Below are 23,298 nucleotides of genomic sequence, written 5' to 3'. Positions count from 1 at the left end.
CAAAAATAAATAAATAAATAAAATTTAAAAATCCAATCAAAAAATGGGCAGAGGAACTGAACAGATATTTTTCTACAAAAGACATGCAAATGGCCAATAGGTACATTAAAAGATGCTCAACATCATTAATCAAGGAAATACAAATCAAAGCAATGAGATATCACCTCACACCTGTCAAAATGATTATCATCAAAAAGTCTACAAATAACAAATGCTGGTGAGGATGTGGAGAAGAGGGAACACTTATGTAAATTGGTGCAGCCACTGTGAAAAACAGTATAAAGGTTCCTCAAAAACTTAAAAATAGCCCTTCCATATGATTCAGCAATTCCATTTCTGGGTTTACATCCAATGGAAATGAAAACAGGATCTTGAGAAGATATCTGCCCTCCCATATTCATTGCAGCATTGCTCACAACAGCCAAGGTATGGAAACAACATAGGTGTCCATCAACGGATGAATGGATAAAGAAGATGTGGGGTGTGTGTGTGTGTGTATAAACAAACAGAACAGTTATGATTAAGAAGTAAATCTTTCCATTTGTGACAACATGGATGGAGCTGAAGGCATTATGCTATGAGAAAAAACCCAAACAGAGAAAGAGAAATACTGTATTGTATCAGTAACATGTAGAATAAAAAAAAAAAGTCAAACTCATAGAAACAGAGAGAAGAAAAATTGTTGCCAGGGGCTGGGACAGGGGTGGGGAAAATAGGGACAGGTTGGAAAAGGGATACAAACTTTTAGCTATAAGATGAATATGGTCTGAGAATCTAATATAAAACATGGTCCCTATAGTACTTCCCTGGTGGGGTCCAGTGGTTAAGAATCCACATGCCAATGCAGGGGACACAGGTTTGATCCCTGGTCTGGGAAGACCCCACATGCCGCAAAGCAAATAAGCCCGTGCACCACAACTACTGAGCTGTGCGCCATAACTACTAAAGTCCGTGCACCACAACTACTGAGCCCACGTGCCGCAACTACTGAAGCCCACACACTCTGGGGCCTGCGTGCCACGACTACTGAGCCCGTATGCTGCAACTACTGAAACCTGCGTGCCTAGAGCCCATGCTCCGCAACGAGAAGCCACTGCAAAGAGAAGCCTGCGCACCGCAATGAAGAGTAGCCCCCACTTGCCGCAACTAGAGAAAGCCCATGTGCAGCAGCAAAGACCCAGCACAGCCAAAAATAAATAAACAAACAAACAAACAAAACCATGGTCACCATAGTTAACACTGTATTGTATAATTAAAATTTGCTAAGAAGGTAGAATTTAAATGTTCTCACAGGAAAAATAAATGAGGTGATGGATGTGTTAATTAGATGGTGGAAATTCTTTCACAGTATATATATATATATATATATATATATATATATATCTCCATATCAAATCACCACAATGCACTTTAAATATCTTACAATTTTGCCAACTATACCTAATTTTTAAAAATTAGTTATTTTAAGAGGATATCATTTGGGAATATGTCTTTCATTTGACTGAGGACCAATCTGAATATGAAGATCGACACGTGTAGTAAACAAACATTTCAAGGCTGACTGTAAAACTTTTAAAATTTCTCATCCTATTTGTAGTATAAAATATACAAATAGGGCTTCCCTGGTGGCACAGTGGTTGAGAGTCAATCTGCCAATGCAGGGGACACGGGTTCATGCCCTGGTCTGGGAAGATCCCACATGCCATGGAGTGGCTGGGCCCATGAGCCATGGCCGCTGAGCCTGCGCCTCCAGAGCCTGTGTTCCGCAACGGGAGAGGCCACAACAGTGAGAGGCCCGCGTACCGCAAAAAAAAAAAAAAAAAAAAAAAAAAATATATATATATATTATATATATATATATATATATATACACACTAATAAAAAAAGGGTTAGAATTTTTCTGAAGACTTCTTTGTAAAGTATGTGGCCATGCTATGTATCATGAAGGGAGGGGGTTGGGGTAGGGAGGGGAGAAGTGGATGAGTTGGTAACTCCTTCACCTCAAGCTTCCTTGGGATAGTTACTTCCACTGAGATGACTCGGAAGTTTGAAGTCTGTTTAGGGCAATTCAGCACTCTTAGACCAGGTGTCTGCCATATGTCTGAAAACTAAAGAGAGCTATGGCAACAGGATGGAGGGATTTGTGTGGGAAGCAAATATACTTTCTCTGATTGCAGAAGTGACAGAAAGATGGCTACATTCTTACTGACCTGAACTTGAAAAGTTTATTGTCATAATACTAAATATGTTAAAGATAATATCATTCATCTAACATTTCTAAGTATCATGTTTGCTATAACGCTGGAAATTGAATATTTGTTACTTTATAGATATGTAGCTTACTAATATCTTGCTCGAAACACATCAAACTGGTTCATCTTTAATATGGTTTGTCTTTTCTTTTACCAAAAAATTATTTAATGTAGTGTACCCTCCCTCTTATTGTTGGTGTCTTTATCCTAGAAAACAGGCAGGAGATTTAGAAAAGCAGAAAAAATTAAAACAATAAACATTGCATGTTCCAAAGCTTGAGAAATCTTACACAATGATTTATTCATGGTTCCTAATTTATAACTTCTGATTTCTTGATAATATACTACTTAGAGAACTGAAACTATTAACTGAAAGACTTAAAACAGTATAAAATTGTAACCAGAAAATTAATTTTATTGGCTTTTTAAAATTTTTGTCTGTGTTGGGTCCTCGTTGCTGCATGCGGGCTTTCTCTAGCTTCTGCAAGCGAGGGCTACTCTTCACTGCGGTGCAGGGATTTCTCATTGCAGTGGCTTCTCTTCTTGCTGAGCATGGGCAGGCTTCATTAGCTGTGGCACATGGGCTCAGTAGTTGTGGCTCGCGGGCTTAGTTGCTCCGTGGCATGTGGGATCTTCCCGAATCAGGGCTCGAACCCGTGGTCCCCTGCATTGGCAGGCAGATCCTTAACCACTGTGCCACCAGGGAAGCCCTTATTGGCTTATTTTATAATTGCTCATATATCAGAAACATTATTCTCAGTAACAAGGGACAAGGGACTATACATAAAAAATATAGCCATTAAGTAAGAACTCTTAAACTTGAGTTGTGGATATTAGTTTCTTGTTATCACCTGTTTGTTTGTGACCTAGATAAATGCTACTTGCATTAATGATTTAGAGGAGGAAATAATCTATTCTATTAAATATCTTCCCTGTCCTTGAATACTTGTACAGAACAAGGTAGTTTATAATAACAGTTAAATATCAGACGTATATGATCACTAAATCATTTAGTTTTGATTAATATTAAGATATATCAATTTGTAAATGATAGCAGAGATGTTTAACCCAAGTCTTTAAGAGCTCATTTATTTTTGACCCATTTTTAGGTATAAATTGAAACTTCTTATAATAATAAAAACTGCTTTTGAAAACAAACAAGCAAACAAAACTATCCAAAAGGAAACACAGAGTGAAAAATACCAAAAAATGTAAAGACCATTAATGAACTGTGTGACAACTTCAAATGGCCTAATTGGAGTCCATAAAGGAGGAAGAGGGCAGAAAAAAATATCTGAAAAAAAACTGCAAAAGACTTTCCAAACTTTATGAAAACTATAAACCCACAAATCCCAAAAGCTCAATGAACCCCAATTAGAAGAAACAACACCATAAGGAACACCATAATGAAACAGCTCAAAACATGTGGCAAAGAGAAAAACTTAAAAGCAACCAGAGGAAAAAAGGCATTTTGGAGGTTTGGCAGACTGCAGGAGAGGAGTGAGCACCTGTGGCTCTACTAAGTTTGGTAATCTGGAAGAAAAGAAGTGAACTGGAGACATTAAGAGGCAATGCTCCCAGAGATAGCCTCATCCACCAGAGGGCAAACAGCAGAAGCAAGAAAAACTACAATCCTGCAACCTGTAGAACAAAAACCACATTCACAGAAAGACAGACAAGATGAAAAGGCAGAGGGCTATGTACCAGATGAAGGAACAAGATAAAACCCCAGAAAAACAACTAAATAAAGTCGAGATAGGCAACCTTCCAGAAAAAGAATTCAAAATAATGATAGTGAAGATGATCCAGGACCTCAGAAAAAGAATGGAGGCAAAGATCGAGAAGATGCAAGAAATGTTTAACAAAGACTTAGAAGAATTAAAGAACAAACAAACAGAGATGAACAATACAATGACTGAAATGAAAAATACACTAGAAGGAATCAATAGCAGAATAACTGAGGCAGAAGAACGGATAAGTGACCTGGAAGACAGAATGGTGGAATTCACTGCTGCAGAACAGAATAAAGAAAAAAGAATGAAAAGAAATGAAGACAGCCTAGGAGACCTCTGGGACAACATTAAACGCAACAACATTCGCATTATAGGGGTCCCAGAAGGAGAAGTGAGAGAGAGAAAGGACCAGAGAAAATATTTGAAGAGATTATAGTCAAAAACTTCCCTAACATGTGAAAGGAAATAGCCACCCAAGTCCAGGAAGCGCAGAGAGTCCCATACAGGATAAACCCAAGGAGAAACATGCCGAAACACATAGTAATCAAATTGACAAAAATTAAAGACAAATTATTGAAAGCAGCAAGGGAAAAACGACAAATAACATACAAGGGAACTCCCATAAGGTTTAACAGCTGATTTCTCAGCAGAAACTCTACAAGCCAGAAGCGGGTGGCATGATATACTTAAAGTGATGAAGGGGAAGAACCTACAATCAAGATTACTCTACCCGGCAAGGATCTCATTCAGATTCGATGGAGAAATCAAAAGCTTCACAGACAAGCAAAAGCTAACAGAATTCAGCACGACCAAACCAGCTCTACAACAAAATTTCTCTAAGTGGGAAACACAAGAAAAGGACCTACAAAAACAAACCCAAAACAATTAAGAAAATGGTCATCGGAACATACATATTGATAATTGCCTTAAACGTGAATGGACTAAATGCTCCAACCAAAAGATACAGGCTCACTGAATAGATACAAAAACAAGACCCATATATATGCTGTCTACAAGAGACCCACTTCAGACCTAGGGACACATACAGACTGAAAGTGAGGGGATGGAAAAAGATATTCCATGCAAATGGAAATCAAAAGAAAGCTTGGGTAGCAATACTCATATCAGATAAAATAGACTTTAAAAAAAAGAATGTTACAAGAGACAAGGAAGGATACTACATAATGATCAAGGGATCAATCCAAGAAGAAGGTATAACAATTATAAATATAGATGCACCCAACATAGGAGCACCTTAATACATACGGCAACTGCTAACAGCTATAAAAGAGGAAACCGACAGTAACACAATAATAGCGGGGGACGTTAACACCTCACTTACACCAATGGACAGATCACCCAAAAGGAAAATTAATAATGAAACACAAGCTTTAAATGACGCAATAAACCACACAGATTTAATTGATATTTATAGGACATTCCATCCAAAAACAGCAGATTACACTTTCTTCTCAAGTGCCCACAGAACATTCTCCAGGATAGATCACATCTTGGGTCACAAATCAAGTCTCAGTAAATTTAAGAAAATTGAAATCATATCTAGCATCTTTTCTGACCACAACGCTATGAGATTAGAAATGAATTACAGGTAAAAAACCGTAAAAAACACAAACACATGGAGGCTAAACAATACGTTACTAAATAACCAAGAGATCACTGAAGAAACCAAAGAGGAAATCAAAAAATACCGAGAGACAAATGACAATGAAAACACGATGATCCAATACCTGTGGGATGCAGCAATAGCAGTTCTAAGAAGAAAGTTTATAGCAATACAATCCTACCTCAAGAAACAACAAACATCTCAAATAAACAACCTAACCTTATACCTAACAGAACTAGAGAAAGAAGAACAAACAAAACCCAAAGTTAGTAGAAGGAAAGAAATCATAAAGATTGGACCAGTAATAAATGAAATAGAAACAAAGAAGACAATAGCAAAGATCAATAAAACTAAAAGCTGGTTCTTTGAGAAGATAAACAAAATTGATAAACCATTAGCCAAACGCATCAAGAAAAAGAGGGAGAGGACTCAAATTAATAAAGTTAGAGATGAAAAAGGAGAAGTTACAACAGACCCTGCAGAAATACAAAGCATCCTAAGAGACTACTACAAGCAACTCTATGCCAATAAAATGGACAACCTGGAGGAAATGGACAAGTTCTTAGAAAGGTATAACATTCCAAAACTGAACCAGGAAGAAACATAAAATATGCACGGACCAGTCACCAGGATTGAAATTGAAACTGTGATTAAAAATCTTCCAACAAACAAAAGCCCAGGACCAGATGGCTTCACAGGTGAATTCTATCAAACATTTAGAGAAGAGCTAACACCCATCGTTCTCAAACTCATCCAAAAAATCGCAGAGGAAGGAACACTCCCAAACTCATTCTATGCGGCCACCATCACCCTGATACCAAAACCAGAGAAAGATACTACAAAAAAAGAAAATTACAGACCAATATCACTGATGAATATGGATTCAAAAATCCTCAACAAAATACTAGCAAACAGAATACAACAACACATTAAATGGATCAGACACCATTACCAAGTGGGACTTATCCCAGGAATGTAAGGGTTCTTCAATATACGCAAATCAATCAATGTGATACACCATATTAACAAATTGAAGAAGAAAAAACATATGATCATCTCAATAGATGCAGAAAAAGCTTTTGATAATATTCAACACCCATTTATGATAAAAACTCTCCAGAAAGTGGGCACAGAGGGAACCTACCTCAATGTAATAAAGGCCATATACAACAAACCCACAGCAAACATCATTGTCAGTGGTGAAAAACTGAAAGCATTTCCTCTAAGATCAGGAACAAGACAAGGATGTCCACTCTCACCATATTATTCAACATAGTTTTGGAAGTCCTAGCCACAGCAATTAGGGAAGAAAAAGAAATAAAAGGAATACAAATTGGAAAAGAAGACGTAAAACTGTCACTGTTTGCAGATGACATGATACTATACATAGAAAATCCTAAAGACGCCACCAGAAAACTACTAGAACTAATCAATGAATTTGGTAAAGTTGCAGGATACAAAATTAATGCACAGAAATCTCTGGCATTCCTATACACCAACAATAAAAAATCAGAAACAGAAATTAAGGAAACACTCCCATTTACCATTGCAACAAAAAGAATAAAATACCTAGGAATAAAACTACCTAGGGAGACAAAAGACCTGTATGCAGAAAACTATAAGACACTGATGAAAGAAATTAAAGATGATACCAACAGATGGAGAGATAATACCATGTTCTTGGATTGGAACAATCAATATTGTGAAAATGACTATACTACCCGAAGCAATCTACAGATTCAATGCAATCCCTATCAAATTACCAATGGAATTTTTTACAGAACTAGAACAAAAAATCTTAAAATTCGTATGGAGACACAAAAGAGCCCGAATAGCCAAAGCAGTCTTGTGGGAAAAAAACGGAGCTGGAGGAAGCAGACTCCTGGACTTCAGACTATACTACAAAGCTATAGTAATCAAGACAGTATGGTACTGGCACAAAAACAGAAATATAGATCAATGGAACAGGATAGAAAGCCCAGAGATAAACCCATGCACCTATGGTCAATTAATCTATGACAAAAGAGGCAAGGATATACAGTGGAGAAAAGACAGTCTCTTCAGTAAGTGGTGCTGGGAAAACTGGACAGATATATGTAAAAGAATGAAATTAGAACACTTCCTAACACCATACACAAAAATAAACTCAAAATGGATTTGAGACCTAAATATAAGACCAGACACTATAAAACTCTTAGAGGAAAACAGAGGAAGAATACACTTTGACATAAATCACAGCAAGATCTTTTTTGATCCACCTCCTAGAGAAATGGAAATTTAAAAAAAAGAAACAAATGGGACCTAATGAAACTTTAAAGCTTTTGCAAAGCAAAGCAAACTATAAACAAGACAAAAAGACAACCCTCAGAATGGGAGAAAATACTTATAAACGAATCAATGGACAAAGGATTAATCTCCAAAATATATAAACAGCTCATGCAGCTCAATATTAAAAAAAAAACCCAATCCAAAAATGGGCAGAAGACCTAAATAGACATTTCTCCAAAGAAGACATACAGATGGCCAAGAAGCACATGAAAAGCTGCTCAGCATCACCAATTATTAGAGAAATGCAAATCAAAACTACAATGAGGGTATCACCTCACACCAGTCAGAATGGGCATCATCAGAAAATCTACCAACAACAAATGCTGGAGAGAGTGTGGAGAAAAGGGAACCCTCTTGCACTGTTGGTGGGAATGTAAATTGATATAGCCACTATGGAGAATAGTATGGAGGTTCCTTAAAAAACTAAAAATAGAATTACCATATGATCCAGCAATCCCACTACTGGGCATATACCTAGAGAAAACCGTAATTCAAAAAGACACATGCACCCCAATGTTCATTGCAGCACTATCTACAATAGCCAGGTCATGGAAGTAACCTAAATGCCCATCAACGGACAAATGGATAGAGAAGATGTCATACATATATACAATGGAATATTACTCAGCAATGAAAAGGAATGAAACTGGGTCATTTGTAGAGATGTGGATGGACCTAGAGACTGTCATACAGAGTGAAGTAAGTCAGAAAGCAAAAAACAAATATCATATAGTAATGCATATGTGTGGAATCTAGAAAAATGGTACAGATGAATCGGTTTGCAAGGCAGAAATAGACACAGATGCAGAGAACAAATGTATGGACACCAACGGAGGAAAGCGGTGGTGTGGGTGATGGTGGTGGGATGAATTGGGAGATTAGGATCGACATATATATACACTACTATATAAAATAGATAACTTATAAGAACCAAAGGTGAAATAAGTTCAGACGTAAAAAAGCAGAAAGAACTCATCACCAGTAGATCCCCCAGTAAAAGAAATGTTAAATGATGTCCTTCAGAAGAAAACTGATACCAGATGGAAATCTGGATGTATACAAAGGAATGAAGAGCTTTGGAAGTGATAACTCCATGGGTAAATATGTAAGATTTTAAAAAATCATTTAAATCTCTTTATAAGACATGTGACTTAAAAACAAGAACAGTGTTTTGTGTAGTTTCCAACATATATAAAAGCAAAACGAATAAAGATCCAGAGGGGAGAAATGGAAGAACACTACTGTGTGATTCTTATACCGTAAGTGAAATGGTATAATATCACCCAAAGGTAGAATATGACAGGTTAAAGATGTATAACTATAAAATCTAAAGCAATAACAAAACACAGCTATAGTTAATAAACAAAAGTGAGAAAATAACATAACAATGCTCAATTAATATTAACTTTAAGTGTAATTTATCACTTTTTTCATTTATGAATCTTATTTTTGATTTGATATCTAAGAACTTTTTATCATAAATCCCCATAGATTTTTCCATTTTTTCCTAGAAGTCTTATATATTACATTTAAGATCATGATAAAATTTGAAACATGAAGCCAATTTAACAGATAACATTAAGTGTACCAACATTTGCATTGTAAGGGTCCCAGGAGAAGAGAGAGAGAAGGGGATTCAAAATGTATTTAATGAAATTATGGCTGAAAATTTCCCAAACCTGAAGAAGGAAACAGATATCTATACAGGAAGCACAGAGGGTCCCAAACAAGACGAACCCGAACAGACCCACACCAAGACATATCATAGTTAAAATGGCAAAAGTTAAAGATAACTAAAGAGGTCTTGGGACTTCCCTGGTGGTCCAGTGGTTAAGACTCCGGGCTTCCACTGCAGGGGGCATGGGTTGGATCCCTGGTTGGGGAAAATCCTGCATGCTGGGAGCTCTATAGGCAGCAAAAGAAAACAAAATCATATACAAGGGAATCCCCATAAGGCTATCAGCTGGTTTCTCTGCAGACACTTTGCAGGCCAGTAGGGAGTGGCATGATATGTTCAAAGTGTTGAAAGGGAAAAACCTACAACCTAGGATACTGTACCCAGCAAGATTACCATTTATAAAAGAAAGAGAGATAAAGAACAAGACAAGCAAAAACTAAAAGACTTCATCAATACTAAACCTACCCTGAAAGAAACATTAAAGGGTCTTCTCTAAGTGGATAAGAAGAATGTATAGGAAAGGGAAAATACCACTAGGAAAGGCAAATGTATAGTAAGGACTGAGAATCAACCACTTAAGCCAGTATGAACATAAAAAGACAAAAAATGGTAAAAGCACCTATAACTAAAATGAACAGTTAAGGGATAAGCATGAAGATATAAAATAGGACATCAAAAACACAAAACGTGGGGAGGGGAGTAAAAAAATGTAGACCTTTTAGAATGTTTTTGAACTTAAATGACTACTGGTTTAAAATTAGTAGATATAGGACCTCCCTGGTGGCGCAGTGGTTAAGAATCCACCTGCCAATGAAGGGGACACAGGTTCGAGCCCTACTCTGGGAAGATCCCACATGCCGTAGAGCAACTAAGCCTGTGCACCACAACTACTGAGTGTGTGCTACAGAGCCCGCGAGCCACAACTACTGAGCCCACATGCCACAACTACTGATGCCCGCGCGCCTAGAACCCATGCTCTGCAACAAGAGAAGCCACCACAATGAGAAGCCCGCGCACCGCAACGAAGAGTAGCCCCCACTCGCCGCAACTAGAGAGCCCACACAGAGCAACGAAGACCCAACGCAGCCAAAAAAATAAAATAAAAAATAAAAAAAATAAAATTATTAGATATAATTATAGGCCAACACATGAACCCCATGGTAACCACAAATAAAAAACCAACAATAGATACACAAAAACTAAAAAGATAGGTACACAAGCAAACTACTAAGGAAAATCATCAAACCACAAGGGAAGAAATGAACAGAGAAGAACTAACAAAAACAACTGGAAGTCAAGTGATAAACTGGCAGTAAGTACACAGCTATCAATAATTACTTTAAATGGCAATGGACTAAATGCTCCAATCAAAAGACAGAGGGTGGTTGATTTGATAAAAAAAAATACACTTGAATACGTTGCCTACAAGAGACTCACACCATATACAAAAATAGACACAAAATGTATTAAAGCCTAAATGTAAGACCTGAAACCATAAAATTCCTAGTAGAGAACATAGGCAGAACAGTCTTTGACATAAATTGTAGCAATATTTTTTTGGATCTGTCTCCAAAGGCAAAAGAAATAAAAGCAAATATAAACAAGCGGGACCTAATTAAACTTAAAATCTTTTGCAGAGCAAAGGAAACCATCAACTAAAGGAAAAGACGACCTATGGACTGGGAGAAAGTATTTGCAAATGATATGACCGACAAGTGATTAATATCCAAAATATACATAAACAACTTATACAATATCAAAAAAAAAACCAATAAAAAATGGGCAGAAGACCTGAATAGACATTTTTCCAAAGAAGACATACAGATGGCTAACAGGAACATGAAAAGATGCTCAACATCGCCATTAGAGAAGTACAAATCAAAACAATGAGATATCACCTCACACCTGTCAAAATGACTATCATCAATCAGTCTACAAATATCAATTGCTGGTGAGAATGTGAAGAAAAGGGAATCCTTCTACACTGTTGGTGGGAATGTAAAGTGGTGCAGCCACAATCGAAAACAGTATGGAGGTTCCTCAGAAGACTAAAAATAGAACTACCATATGATTCAGCAACTCCACTCCTGAGTATATATCCAGAAAAAACGAAAACACTAATTCAAAAAGATACATGCACCCCAGTGTTCACAGCAGCATTATTTACAATGGTCAAAATATGGAAGCAACCCAAGTGTCCATCAACAGACAACTGGATTAAGAAGATGTGGTATATATATACAATGAAATATTACTCAGCCATAAGAAAAGAATGAAATTCTGACATTTGCAGCAACATGGATGGACCTAGAGATTAGTATCCTTAGTGCAATAAGTCAGAGAAAGACAAATACTTAAATGCAGAGTTAAAAAAGTAGTACAATGAATGTACATAGCAAAACGGAAACAGAAAAAGAGAACAAACTACTGGTTACCAGTGGGGAGAGGGAATGGAAGACAGGCAAGTTGGAGTATGGGATTAAGAGATACAAACTATTATGTATAAACTACATAAGCGACAAGGGTATATTGTATAGCACAGAGAATTATAGCCATTGTCTTATAATTTTAATGGAGTATAATGTGTAAAAATAATGAATCACTATGCTGTACACCAAAACTAATATAATATTGTAAATCAACTATACTTCAATATAAACATAAGAAAATAAAGCTTCCAAGAAAAAAATATTCTTAAGACCTTGTGGTAGGGAAATACTTTTTCAACGAGATACGAAAAAGTTCTAAACATCAAGGAAAAGATTGATAAATTTGACTAAATTAAGAAATTCTGTACATAAAAAGTCACCTATAAGAGTGCAAAAAGTGGGACTTCCCTGGTGGCACAGTGGTTAAGAATCCGCCTGCCAATGCAGGGGATACGGGTCCGAACTCTGGTCTGGGAAGATCCCACATGCCACAAAGCAACTAAGCCCATGAGCCACAACTACTGAGCCTGTGCTCTAGAGCCCGAGAGCCACAACTACTGAGCCCATGTGCCACAACTTCTGCAGCCTGCATGCCTAGAGCCTGTGCTCCGCAACAAAGAGAAGCCACCGCAATGAGAAGCCTGCACACAACAACAAAGAGTAGCCCGGCCCCTGCTCGCCACAACTAGAGAAAGCCTGCGCACAGCAACGAAGACCCAACGCAGCCAAAAAATAAATTTATTTTTTAAAAAGTGTAAAAAGTCAAGCTACAGTGTATCATACAATTGTCTCTAGTCATATGCAGTTATTGAGTACATGAAATGTGACTAATCCAAATTCAGACGGGCTGGAGGTGTAAAATACAGTCTGGGTTTTGAAGATTTCATATAAAATGTAAAATCTAATAATTTTTATATTGATTTCATGTTGAAACAAAAATACTTTGGCTATGATGGCTGTGATGATTAACTTCATGTGTCAACTTGACCAGGTCACAGTGTACCCAGATATTTGGTCAAACACTATTTCAGGTGTTGTCTCTGAGGGTGTTTTTGGATGAGATTAATATTTGAATTGGTAGACTGAGTAAAGCAGATTGCCCTTCCTAATGTGGGTGGGCCTCATCCAATCATAGGCTTGAATAGAACAGAAAGGCTGACCCTCCCATGAGTGAGTGGGAATTTCCTCCTGCCTGACTGCTGTGGTGAGACATCAGTCTTTTTCTGCCTTTGAACTCCAACTGAAACAGCTCTTGTTTCTCCAGTCTGCTGGTTTTTTGGACTGGAACTACACCATTGGCTCTACTGACTGCAGATCATGGGACTTCTCAATGTTCATTACTGTGTGAGCCAGCTCCTTATGATAAACCTCTCCCTCTCTCCACACACACACACACACACACTCACTACTTGCTCTATGTCTCTGGAGAACCTTAATAGATTGGGTTAAATAAAATATATTAAAATTATTTTCACTTGTTTATTTTTGACTTTTTTAAAATGGCTACTAGAAAATTTAAAATTACACGTGGCTCACATTATATTTCTATTGGCCACTGATGATCTAACATATATAAGGAACTTCTGTAAAAAAAGAAACAAATTTGTATCCCCCAAGTGCTTTAGATATTGGAATTACCTGATACAGGATACAAAGTTACTAGTGTAAGAAAGATATTTAATTAAAAGAAAGAACCACAAAAATGAGCAAGCAACAGCAGACTATCAAAATGACTAGGCAGATTTATATAAGAAGCAAATAAGACTTTTAGAAATAAAAATATAAACTGTTGAAGTTAAAAGTTTGGTGAATGAATTAAAGAGAAGACTGGGCTCTGAAGACAATTAGTTTATTGGAAAACAGTTCTAAAGAAATTACCAAGAATGCAGCCTTAGGGATGGAAAATATGATAGAGGATAAAATAAGAAACTCTACATGTCTGACTTAGTTCCAAGGGGAGAAAAGAGACAGAATGGAGGAGAGGCAATATTTGAAAAACAAATTAATGGTTGAGGGCTTCCCTGGTGGCGCAGTGGTTAAGAATCTGCCTGCCAATGCAGGGGACACGGGTTTGATCCTTGGTCTGGGAAGATCCCGCATGCCGTGGAGCAACTAAGCCCACGTGCCACAACTACTGAGCCTGTGCTCTAGAGCCCGCAAGCCACAACTACTGAGCCCATGTGCCACAACTACTGAAGCCCAAGCACCTAGAGCCCATGCTGCACAACAAGAGAAGCCACCACAGTGAGAAGCCTGCACACTGCAACGAAGAGTAGCCCCGGCTACCCGCAACTAGAGGAAGCCCACGCACAGCAAAGAAGACCCAACACAGCCAAAATTAAAATAAATAATAAAAATAAATACATTAAAAAAAACAGTAAAAAAAAAGATGTTATGGAACCAGCTTTTAACTTGGAGGAAGGGACAAGAAAACAAAAAAAGAAAAAGAAAATAAAGTGGAGGGAGGGGACATGAGCCAAGGAAATGTAGCTCTAGAGAGAGTGTGGCCCTGCGAACACCTTGACTTCAGCCCAGTAAAGCTGATTTCTGACTTCTGGCCTCTAGAAATGTGAGAGAATTAATTTCTGTTGTTTTAAGCCACTACAATTGTGGTAATTTGTTACAGCAGCCACAGGAACCTAATGCACCTACTATGGCTAGAAACTTCCCTAAGTGTTCGAGATACATCAATGAACAAAACAAAGGTCTCTGCCCTAATGGAGCTTAAACTCTACACTAGCGGAGTAAACAGACAATATGCCGTAAGTATTGTTAACAAGTAAATTGTATAGTATGTAAAAGGTAACAAATGATATGTAAAAAAGGAAAAAGAGCAGGGTGACTGTGGAATCGGTAGTGTGTGGTGGCGTTGGTGGGCAAGTTGAAATTTTAAATAGAATGGCTATGGTAAGCTTCACTGAGAAGGTGGTGTTTGAGCAGAGACTAATGTTTTAATTTGTGGTGTTCATATTTAAAAGAGGACAAAACTAAAACACTGGACAACAACACTGTGTTAAGTTGGGGGAGAGGTGATCAGTATTAAAGTGTTTTAACATCTTTATATTAATTGGGAGGAAAATTTAGATATTTTTGACTTTGTTAAGCATATATGCTAACATATCAAGGGTAATCAGTAAAAGAAAAGAAATAGAATATATAACTTCCAAATAAGTAGTGGGGAAAATGGAATAAAAAAATAAACAAAACTCAATATATATTTTTTAAAGCTGAGAAAGGAGAAAAAGCAAAGAAAATTAGAAGAGATAAGAGCAACCAGTAAGATGTTAGAAACAAATGCAAATGGATATAATCTTCCAGTTAAAGGACAGAAATTGTCTTCAACTATACCTCAATAAAAAAATAAATGTATATTATGAAAAAAATGACAGAAACTGTCAGATTAGGGGAAAGATGAGAAAATCCATCTAATATGGAAGAGACACACCTAAAATATAAGAAAAGGCTGTTAAGCAATGAAGAGATATACCAAGCAAATACTAGACAAAAGTCAGGGTAGTTAAGACAAAATACTAAAACTGACTCAAGAAATAGAAAATCTGAAAAAAACTATTAAGAGATTGAATCAATAATCAAAAAACTCCCCATAAAAGAAAGCCCAGGACCAGATAGCTTCATGAATTCTAGTAAGTATTTAAAGAATTAAGACCAATCCTTCTCAACTTAAATCTAGACTAGTTTCATACTGACTTTATGAAACTACTTGACTCTGAGGATTTGGATGAAACAATGCTTCTACTTGTGCTTGATTTTTCTAAAATAGAACATTTAAGAATAAATACTCACCTTGAGGATTCCTGGGAATCATCCGTTACCATACCTTCCCCTCCACATTCCTACAGCATTACTATCAAACCACCACAAAAATTAAAAAGAAACTTAAAAAATAACAAAACTGACAACTGTGAATTCATTAAAGAAATCATTAGGAAGATGTTAAGTTCTGTGGTTTTATAATATTCTTACAATATTTGAATTTTAAAGATCTTCTCCAGAAACTTTTTTTAAATAAAAGTTTTATTGGAGAAAAATAGAACCACCACGTACACAGGGAAAAGAGCACAAAAATTCAACTGATACAGAACTGAAAGTCACAATTATCCAATGTTGTTTGCGATTACTTTTCAATTTCTTAAACAGCTTCCCTCAATTTGTTTAATAGTCTCACCAATTTTTTCAGCTGAAATAGCATCAAGTTTTCAAAAAATTAAGAGCCTCAGGGAAGGGACCAGCTTTCAAGGTAACAAAGGTAACACCAAGAGTCTCCTAATGGTACCAATTCTACCTAAAAATTCCTTAAGAGTAATTATTGAGTCTGGTGGAACAGTCTACGTATCTCACAGACCATCAGGGATGAGTTAGAACACTGACTTAGATGGTCCAGTATGGAGAGAGGGCAAAAAAATAGCTGCATTTCCTTGTCAGATAAGCTCAGTTAAGGAAACCAGGGAGGCTCTAAGAAAATACAGGCAGGGCTTCCCTGGTGGCGCAGTGGTTGAGAGTCCGCCTGCCGATGCAGGGGACACGGGTTCGTGCCCCAGTCCGGGAAGATCCCACATGCCGCGGAGCGGCTGGGCCCGTGAGCCGTGGCCGCTGAGCCTGCGCGTCCGGAGCCTGTGCTCCGCAACGGGAGAGGCCACAACAGTGAGAGGCCCACGTACCGATAAAAAAAAAGAAAAAGAAAAAGAAAATACAGGCAATGGCTGCTCAAAAATAGTTAGGAAGGCATTCTAAATACCACATACAGTGGACAACAGTGTGTAAGTTTGATGTAGTTATAAAGAAAACAGGCAACTTTAAATAGAATAGCTGGTCACAGGTCTTTGAGAACTCAAGAAAACAATCAATAGCAAACACAAGAGCCAAAAGTCTCAGTTGAGGGTTAGGGCCTAGGTATTCTTCTTAATGGTTCCAAATAGTCAAGGAAATATACTGCTGCAAAAAAGCATTAAAGCAGGCTTCCCTGGTGGCGCAGTGGTTGAGAGTCCGCCTGCCGATGCAGGGGACGCAGGTTCGTGCCCCGGTCTGGGAGGGTCCCGCATGCCGCAGAGCGGCTGGGCCCATGGGCCATGGCCGCTGAGCCTGCACGTCCAGAGCCTGCGCGTCCGGAGCCTGTGCTCCGCGATGGGAGAGGCCACGGCAGTGAAAAAGCATTAAAGCAGTTCTGATTTTTTTAAAAATCAAAACAAAATTTCTGCTTTTCCTCCAAGATCAATTCACTTCAAAGCTTCAAGGAAAAACAAACAAGGAAGCAAAACAGAACCCCAAACCCAAAAACAAAAAACCACTGATGGTAAAAGAGAAGACTTTTACTCACATTATCAATTTGAAAAACAATACTTCTGCTATTTTCTATGTATGAACAATCCTAGGACATTCCCCTGAAAGGTAGGTGTCCAGTGGCTATGAGAACTCTTTATCTTCAAGCAATTTTGAAAGGAATAAGATCAGCATAATACAGAATTTGAAATTCCCAACTAGGGGGTGTATGGGGGAAATGAGGAAGGATCTAGTTCTATCTAGGGCTTTAGGAAGTTAAAATAAGGATGAAAGGAAATGCTTATATGCCAACAAAAAGGAGAGTTGAGGTGCTTCCAAAAAAAAAACTTTGGTAAAGAAAATAGGAATGCTAAATCCCAGGAAGCCTGTAACAATCTACAATTGGTCCAAGTTAAAGACAAAACTGTCCAAACAACATTAAAGTCTAAAGGAAGTTGAAAACTAGTTTATGAATTTTTGCTCTTGTAAAAAGTTACACAACACGTGGGTTTTGGTCTCTTTTGCGATGTTCATATTATATTCATTTTTAATATGAAGAAAGAGTTGGATTTTTCTCTCCTACCATGTTCTTCTAGTACAACTGACCAGCAATTTTCTATTTCAGCTATTTTTATAAGTACCTGTTAATCAGCACAGTAAACTCAGGGCTGAACCATATACACACATCCCATGGGAACATTTTAGGATGTGTGTATACAAGACTATGTAAGCAACTGTCCCTCTGCTTGAAAACTTGTTTCCAAATAAAAAATTTAAAAACATCCCTTTCAGTGTAACAGAACATTACTTAGTAAAATATCAATAGCTATGACAACTTATTTTTCTCTTCAAGGGAAATCACAAAACAGGTGAACAACCAAGTCCAGGGTGGTTTTTCTATTTGATAAATACATCCAGAACTCTGTACAGTAAATAAAGTTTGCATGCAGTTTAAGTATCTTTAAATGACATTTTAAGCAAATAAACCTTTTGCTTCATAATTAATGGTGTATAAGAACCCCCCTCCTCTTTTTTTTAATAGCCATAGGGACCTCTTCCCCAGTTCCAAATAGGAATCATGAAGACCAGGTACTTTCTTAAGAGTTTTCTGCACATCATACTAAATAACATGCAAAGAGTTCAACAACATTCTTCTTAAAGGTAAGTATTACTCTTTAAATGGGCATGTTAACCACTGAAAAGTCACTCAACTATTTCCATTACACTGCTTCATTTGGTCATTGGTAGTATAAAAGAAGTCAAATAATAACAGGTTAGTTTATCCACTGGTTACTGTTTATGACACCAAATGCTCCAAGGCCAACATTTTATGCAATATAATTGTACTGGTTTGGATTTTCTTTATCTCTTTCCATGTAGTCCCGGTCAATTAAGGATTCTATTCTCTTCTTAAGATCAGCAGGCTGTAAGAGAAGGCAAATTTTCAGTGCAAAGCTCATAATCACTAGCTCAAGCCCATTTACCAATACCCCATGAAAAAAAAAAAAAGAACAGTTTTGGCTCATTGAGTTAATGTATTTAATCTCCTTAATATTTTTTAATTTTTATTTTAAAAATCTTAATATTTTTTAATTTAAAATTTTTAAATCTCCTTGATTTTTTAAAGAGGAAAGTATAATGAAAATAAACCAGGTTAAAAGATGTTTTTACACTATACATACATTGTCACATCTTATTTATTTATCTGTTTATCTATTTATCTACCTATGTATCTATCTATATCTACCTATCTATCTGGCTGTGCTGGGTCTTAGTTGCGGCAGCATGAGGAGTCTTTGTTGCTGCGTGCAGGATCTTTAGTTGTGGCATGTGGAATCTAGTTCCGTCACCAGGGATCGAACCCAGGCCCCCTGCACTGGGAGTGGGGAGTCTTAGTCACTGGACCACCAAGGAAGTCCCCTGTCAAACTGTTATACAATACTTTACTTTTCTATTTTAAAGAGGTCTTCTAAGAACCAGCTATTCTCTGCACGAATACAAAAGACTACCATAACTCCACAAAAGGAACACAGTATAGTTTAAGGAAACAGAATGCTATTTAGTTTTGCCAAGATAGTTTGAGAAAATAAGTAGACCCTAAATTTGGACAAAAGCTGGTTCTCAAAGTCAGGTTGCATATTTATAAATTAAATAAAAAATGTACTATGGAAATCACTATTTACAAGAATACTACAACAAATGGTTTGATAAGTGAAGTATCATCTAATTCAGATCTTCGTATTTCAGGTTTAAGGTTTAACTGTTACCTGCTATAAATGATTTGAATTTTTGAATCCTGTTTGTTGAAAAATCATTGAGAAAGATTATAGCTTGTTCTCATGATTGCATTCTTAGCTCTTGGGTAACAAAATTCCACTGTCTTTTGTATCTAGCCTATAAAGACAATATAATCTTGCTTGCTAACAGTTTTTCAGATTGTGTAAAATGGGTACTTGATCAAGAAAGGTAAAAAGGGAAAGTAGTTTGATGGGGCAGCCAAAATTTCACCAAAGTTTGAATTCCAAGATTTGAAAATCAAAATGACTTTCTCTTAATTATGGTGAAAGACCTAGAATATCAGCGCAATATTTATTACAGTGATCCTCTACCTTCCCTAGCTAGCTAGCATCAGTGATCTCTCTGGCTAGAGGTGAAATGATTGTTAAGGCAGAACATGAGGGTGAGAGTGTGATAATGAGGAGGCAGTATTAGGTTTGGAGGAGAGAGAAAGCCTACCTTATTAGCAGTGACAGCTAATGAGCACTTATGTGCCAGGCCCAGTGCTAAGTTTTACATATATTATCTCATTTAAGCTTCACAATAATCCTACGAGATAAGTACTATTATCATCTCCATTTTACAAAAGAGGAAACAAGCTCAAGAGGTGAAATGACTTACCTAGGCCCAAAGCTCATGAGAACCCTAACAGCCAAGAGTCTATCCAAACTTTACGAAGTGTTTATCATCATAAGAGTTTGGGAATCTTCTAAAACATGAGATACAGTCCAGTACAACACGACATTGTCTAAGGCGCTTTATTACTGGGCATTTATAATGGAACATGTCCATTTGTTTGCCAGAACTACCCCTAAGCTTTAAAAAAGATGCCTAATGATTACTAGTTATCTGTATAGTTTTTAATGGACACTTACACAAGCAAACTAAATAGATTTAACTTAATTAAAATAACCAAATCTGTCTAATAGCTAGGTATTTCAAGGAGAAAAAGGAAACAAAACTAACAAAGAAGCTCAAAAAATAAAGTGAATAAACTTGAAAATTTCAAAGACTCACTTAGCAGCTAAACTTTCAGGTATAGGAGCTTTTATAAATTGTTTTCCCCTTTTGTCACAGATGCCCACATATGCCAACAAAGGTTTTCTGGAATCATATATATGAGCATAAGAAATGAAAACTTTTATCCCTCCAAATGGTCTTGAGGTTTTATTCTATGTTTGTAAGACTTGTGTCTGAAAAATCTAATTTTTATATATAATAAACTCAATATTTTGTATATATAAGCAGCTCAATAATAAAATACAGAAGTACCTACCTTTACTGGAAATTTCAACTGGTTGTACACTTCTGAAACAAGGAGATTGTGGCTAAGTGTCTTTCTCATCTTCATAATTCGAACAATTGCAGCATCAATTTGATACTGTCTGTCTTGAAATACTCTTTCTGTGGTGCTTGCTTGTTCCTCAACCTAACAAAAAAGTTTTAAACTTAGGAACTGTACCTGAAGTGAAACTTGATTACTTATACAAATTGTACATTTTAGGGACATGACACAGTTAATGCTTTAAATATGCTGAACTATCAAAAGAAACCTTATGAATACTGACAAGGACAGAAAAAACCCTACAAACATAACTCCTATCTGGCCTAATGTCCTGTATCAATGAAGTAACACCAATATTAGTTAATAGAAAAATACCATCTTTGAGCTGCTTTTCTAGAAAGAGACAGCTGATGCAGAATTTATCATTTTCTTTTACTCTCTTCTCAAAATCTTAATGTGTCACAAGGTTATTGACCAGATTTCTGTACGACATTAGCTTATCTGTAAAAGTGACTGATTCTGACATCTGACTCAAAGTATGATACTAACCAGCTAAGCTAACCAGTAGTCAAACTCTTTTTTTAACATTTTATTTTATTGTATTTTATTTTTTGGCTGCCTTGGATTTTCGTTGCTGTGCAGGCTTTCTGTAGTTGTGGCGAGCGGGGGCTGCTCTTCGTTGTGGTGTGTGGGCTTCTCATTGCAGTGGCTTCTCTTGTTGCAGAGCATGGGCTCTAGGAGCGCAGGCTTCAGTAGTTGCGGCTCGCGGGCTCTAGAGCACAGGCTCAGTAGTTGTGGTGCGCAGGCTTAGTTGCTCCGCGGCATGTGGGATCTTCCCGGACCAGGAATCGAACCCATGTCCCCTGCATTGGCAAGCGGATTCTTAACCACTGTGCCACCAGGGAAGTCCCAAATTATTTTTCATTAATTTTTATTTTGTAATATATAAATCAGAAATGCACAGTTTAAAAAAAGTTAGTTAACCAATTCTAATGCTAAAGCAAGAATGTTCCTCTTTGGGCTTTGCTTTTTTGTTGCCTCATCACTCGGCATGCGCGATCTTTATTCCCCTGATCGAACCTGTGCCCTCTGCAGTGGAAGTGCAGAGTCTTAACCACTGAATTGCCAGGGAAGTCCCTAGTTTGGGCTTTTCGCAGTTAGTTTCTTTCTGATACAGCACATGTTTTAAAATAACACAGTAATCTAAGGGAATATCACGCCTCTGATGTGAATGTTAACGAGACAGGAACTTGTTTGCGACCTTGACTTCTATCCTTATTATAAAACTTTTTCTCAAGTACTGCATTAAACCTTGTTGGAATTGAAACCAACTGGTTTCAGGAAATGCTGCAGTTGTTGGTTTCCTTAATAAAAATCTCTTACAAATTCAAATGGTAAAAACAAACAAAATATTCACTGTTGATCAAAGAAACACTAACTAAACCTTCCAATTTTTCACCAAGCAAGCTGGAAAAGATTAAAAAAAGAAAATATAATCTTTAGTGCTGGCAAGGGCACAGTAAGACAGGCACTCACATTAGACAGTGTAAATTGGTCCAATCTTTCTAGAACACAAAATGGCATAACGTATTCAGACTCTTAAAATGTTCACACTCCTTAACCCAAAAAATCTACTTCCATGGTAAATTCGTAAGGAAAGGATCAGAGAGATTAAGATTTAGGTACAGAGATGTATCTTGCTGTTTTATTTACAATACTAAGAAGTTATGAATTTAAGTGCCCAACAATGGACATTGGTTGAATAAATTATTATAGCTGTGTAAAAGAATATTGTGTGGCCATCTGCCATTTTATAAAGATGCTTAATGGCATGGAAAAATTCTAAAGACCTGGGGCTTCCCTGGTAGCACAGTGGTTAAGAATCTGCCTGCCGGAAAAAAAAAAAAAAAGATTCTGCCTGCCAAGGCAGGGGACACAGGTTCGAGCCCTGGTCCGGGAAGATCCCATATGCCACGGAGCAACTAAGCCCACGTGCCACAACTACTGAGCCTGTGCTCTAGAGCCCGTGAGCCACAACTACTGAGCCTGTGTGCTACAACTACTGAAGCTCGCGTGCCTAGAGCCCGTGCTCCACAACAAGAGAAACCACCGCAATGAGAAGTCTGCACACCGCAACGAAGAGTAGCCCCCCATTCACTGCAACTAGAGAATGCCTGCGAGCAGCAACGAAGATCCAATGCAGCCTAAAATAAATAAATAAATTTTTAAAAATTCTAAAGTCTTAATTTAAACACACAAAAAGCAGGATATAAAACTATCAGGCCCAATTGTGTACACCCCCGCCCCCTCAAAACCTGCAAAATCAAATACTGAAATACACTGAGCTAGATATAGGCATAGATAATGTTAATGTTAGTGGTAGTATTCTAGGCTAAAACCTTCTTTATAAATCTT

General features: G+C 37.2%; 1 protein-coding gene across 4 annotated transcripts in view; it reads right to left on the bottom strand.

Moving 5' to 3' along the window:
* Window positions 1-1,882: 1,882 nt before the first annotated feature.
* Window positions 1,883-23,298, bottom strand: part of CUL4B (cullin 4B) — a 48,694-nt gene continuing 27,278 nt past the window's right edge. For 3 of the 4 annotated variants that reach the window (XM_022561853.3, XM_089904124.1, XM_089904125.1), the window contains 2 exons: window positions 20,875-21,027; window positions 14,439-18,745 (listed from right to left, as the gene is read on the bottom strand). In XM_022561853.3, the coding sequence (XP_022417561.1) occupies window positions 18,650-18,745; window positions 20,875-21,027 (249 nt within the window). In that variant the 3' untranslated portion in view covers window positions 14,439-18,649. Of the gene's footprint in view, window positions 18,746-20,874; window positions 21,028-23,298 lie in introns of all 4 variants that reach the window. The other variant, XM_022561852.2, reaches the window with a different exon arrangement.

This window comes from Delphinapterus leucas, chromosome X (genome assembly GCF_059928025.1).
Source record: "Delphinapterus leucas isolate spDelLeu-1000000601 "Yukka" chromosome X, BTC_Dleu_Yukka2, whole genome shotgun sequence".
Lineage (NCBI taxonomy): Eukaryota > Metazoa > Chordata > Mammalia > Artiodactyla > Monodontidae > Delphinapterus > Delphinapterus leucas.
Note: the sequence above shows the minus strand (reverse complement) of the source record. Positions and strands in the feature narration are given on the sequence as shown.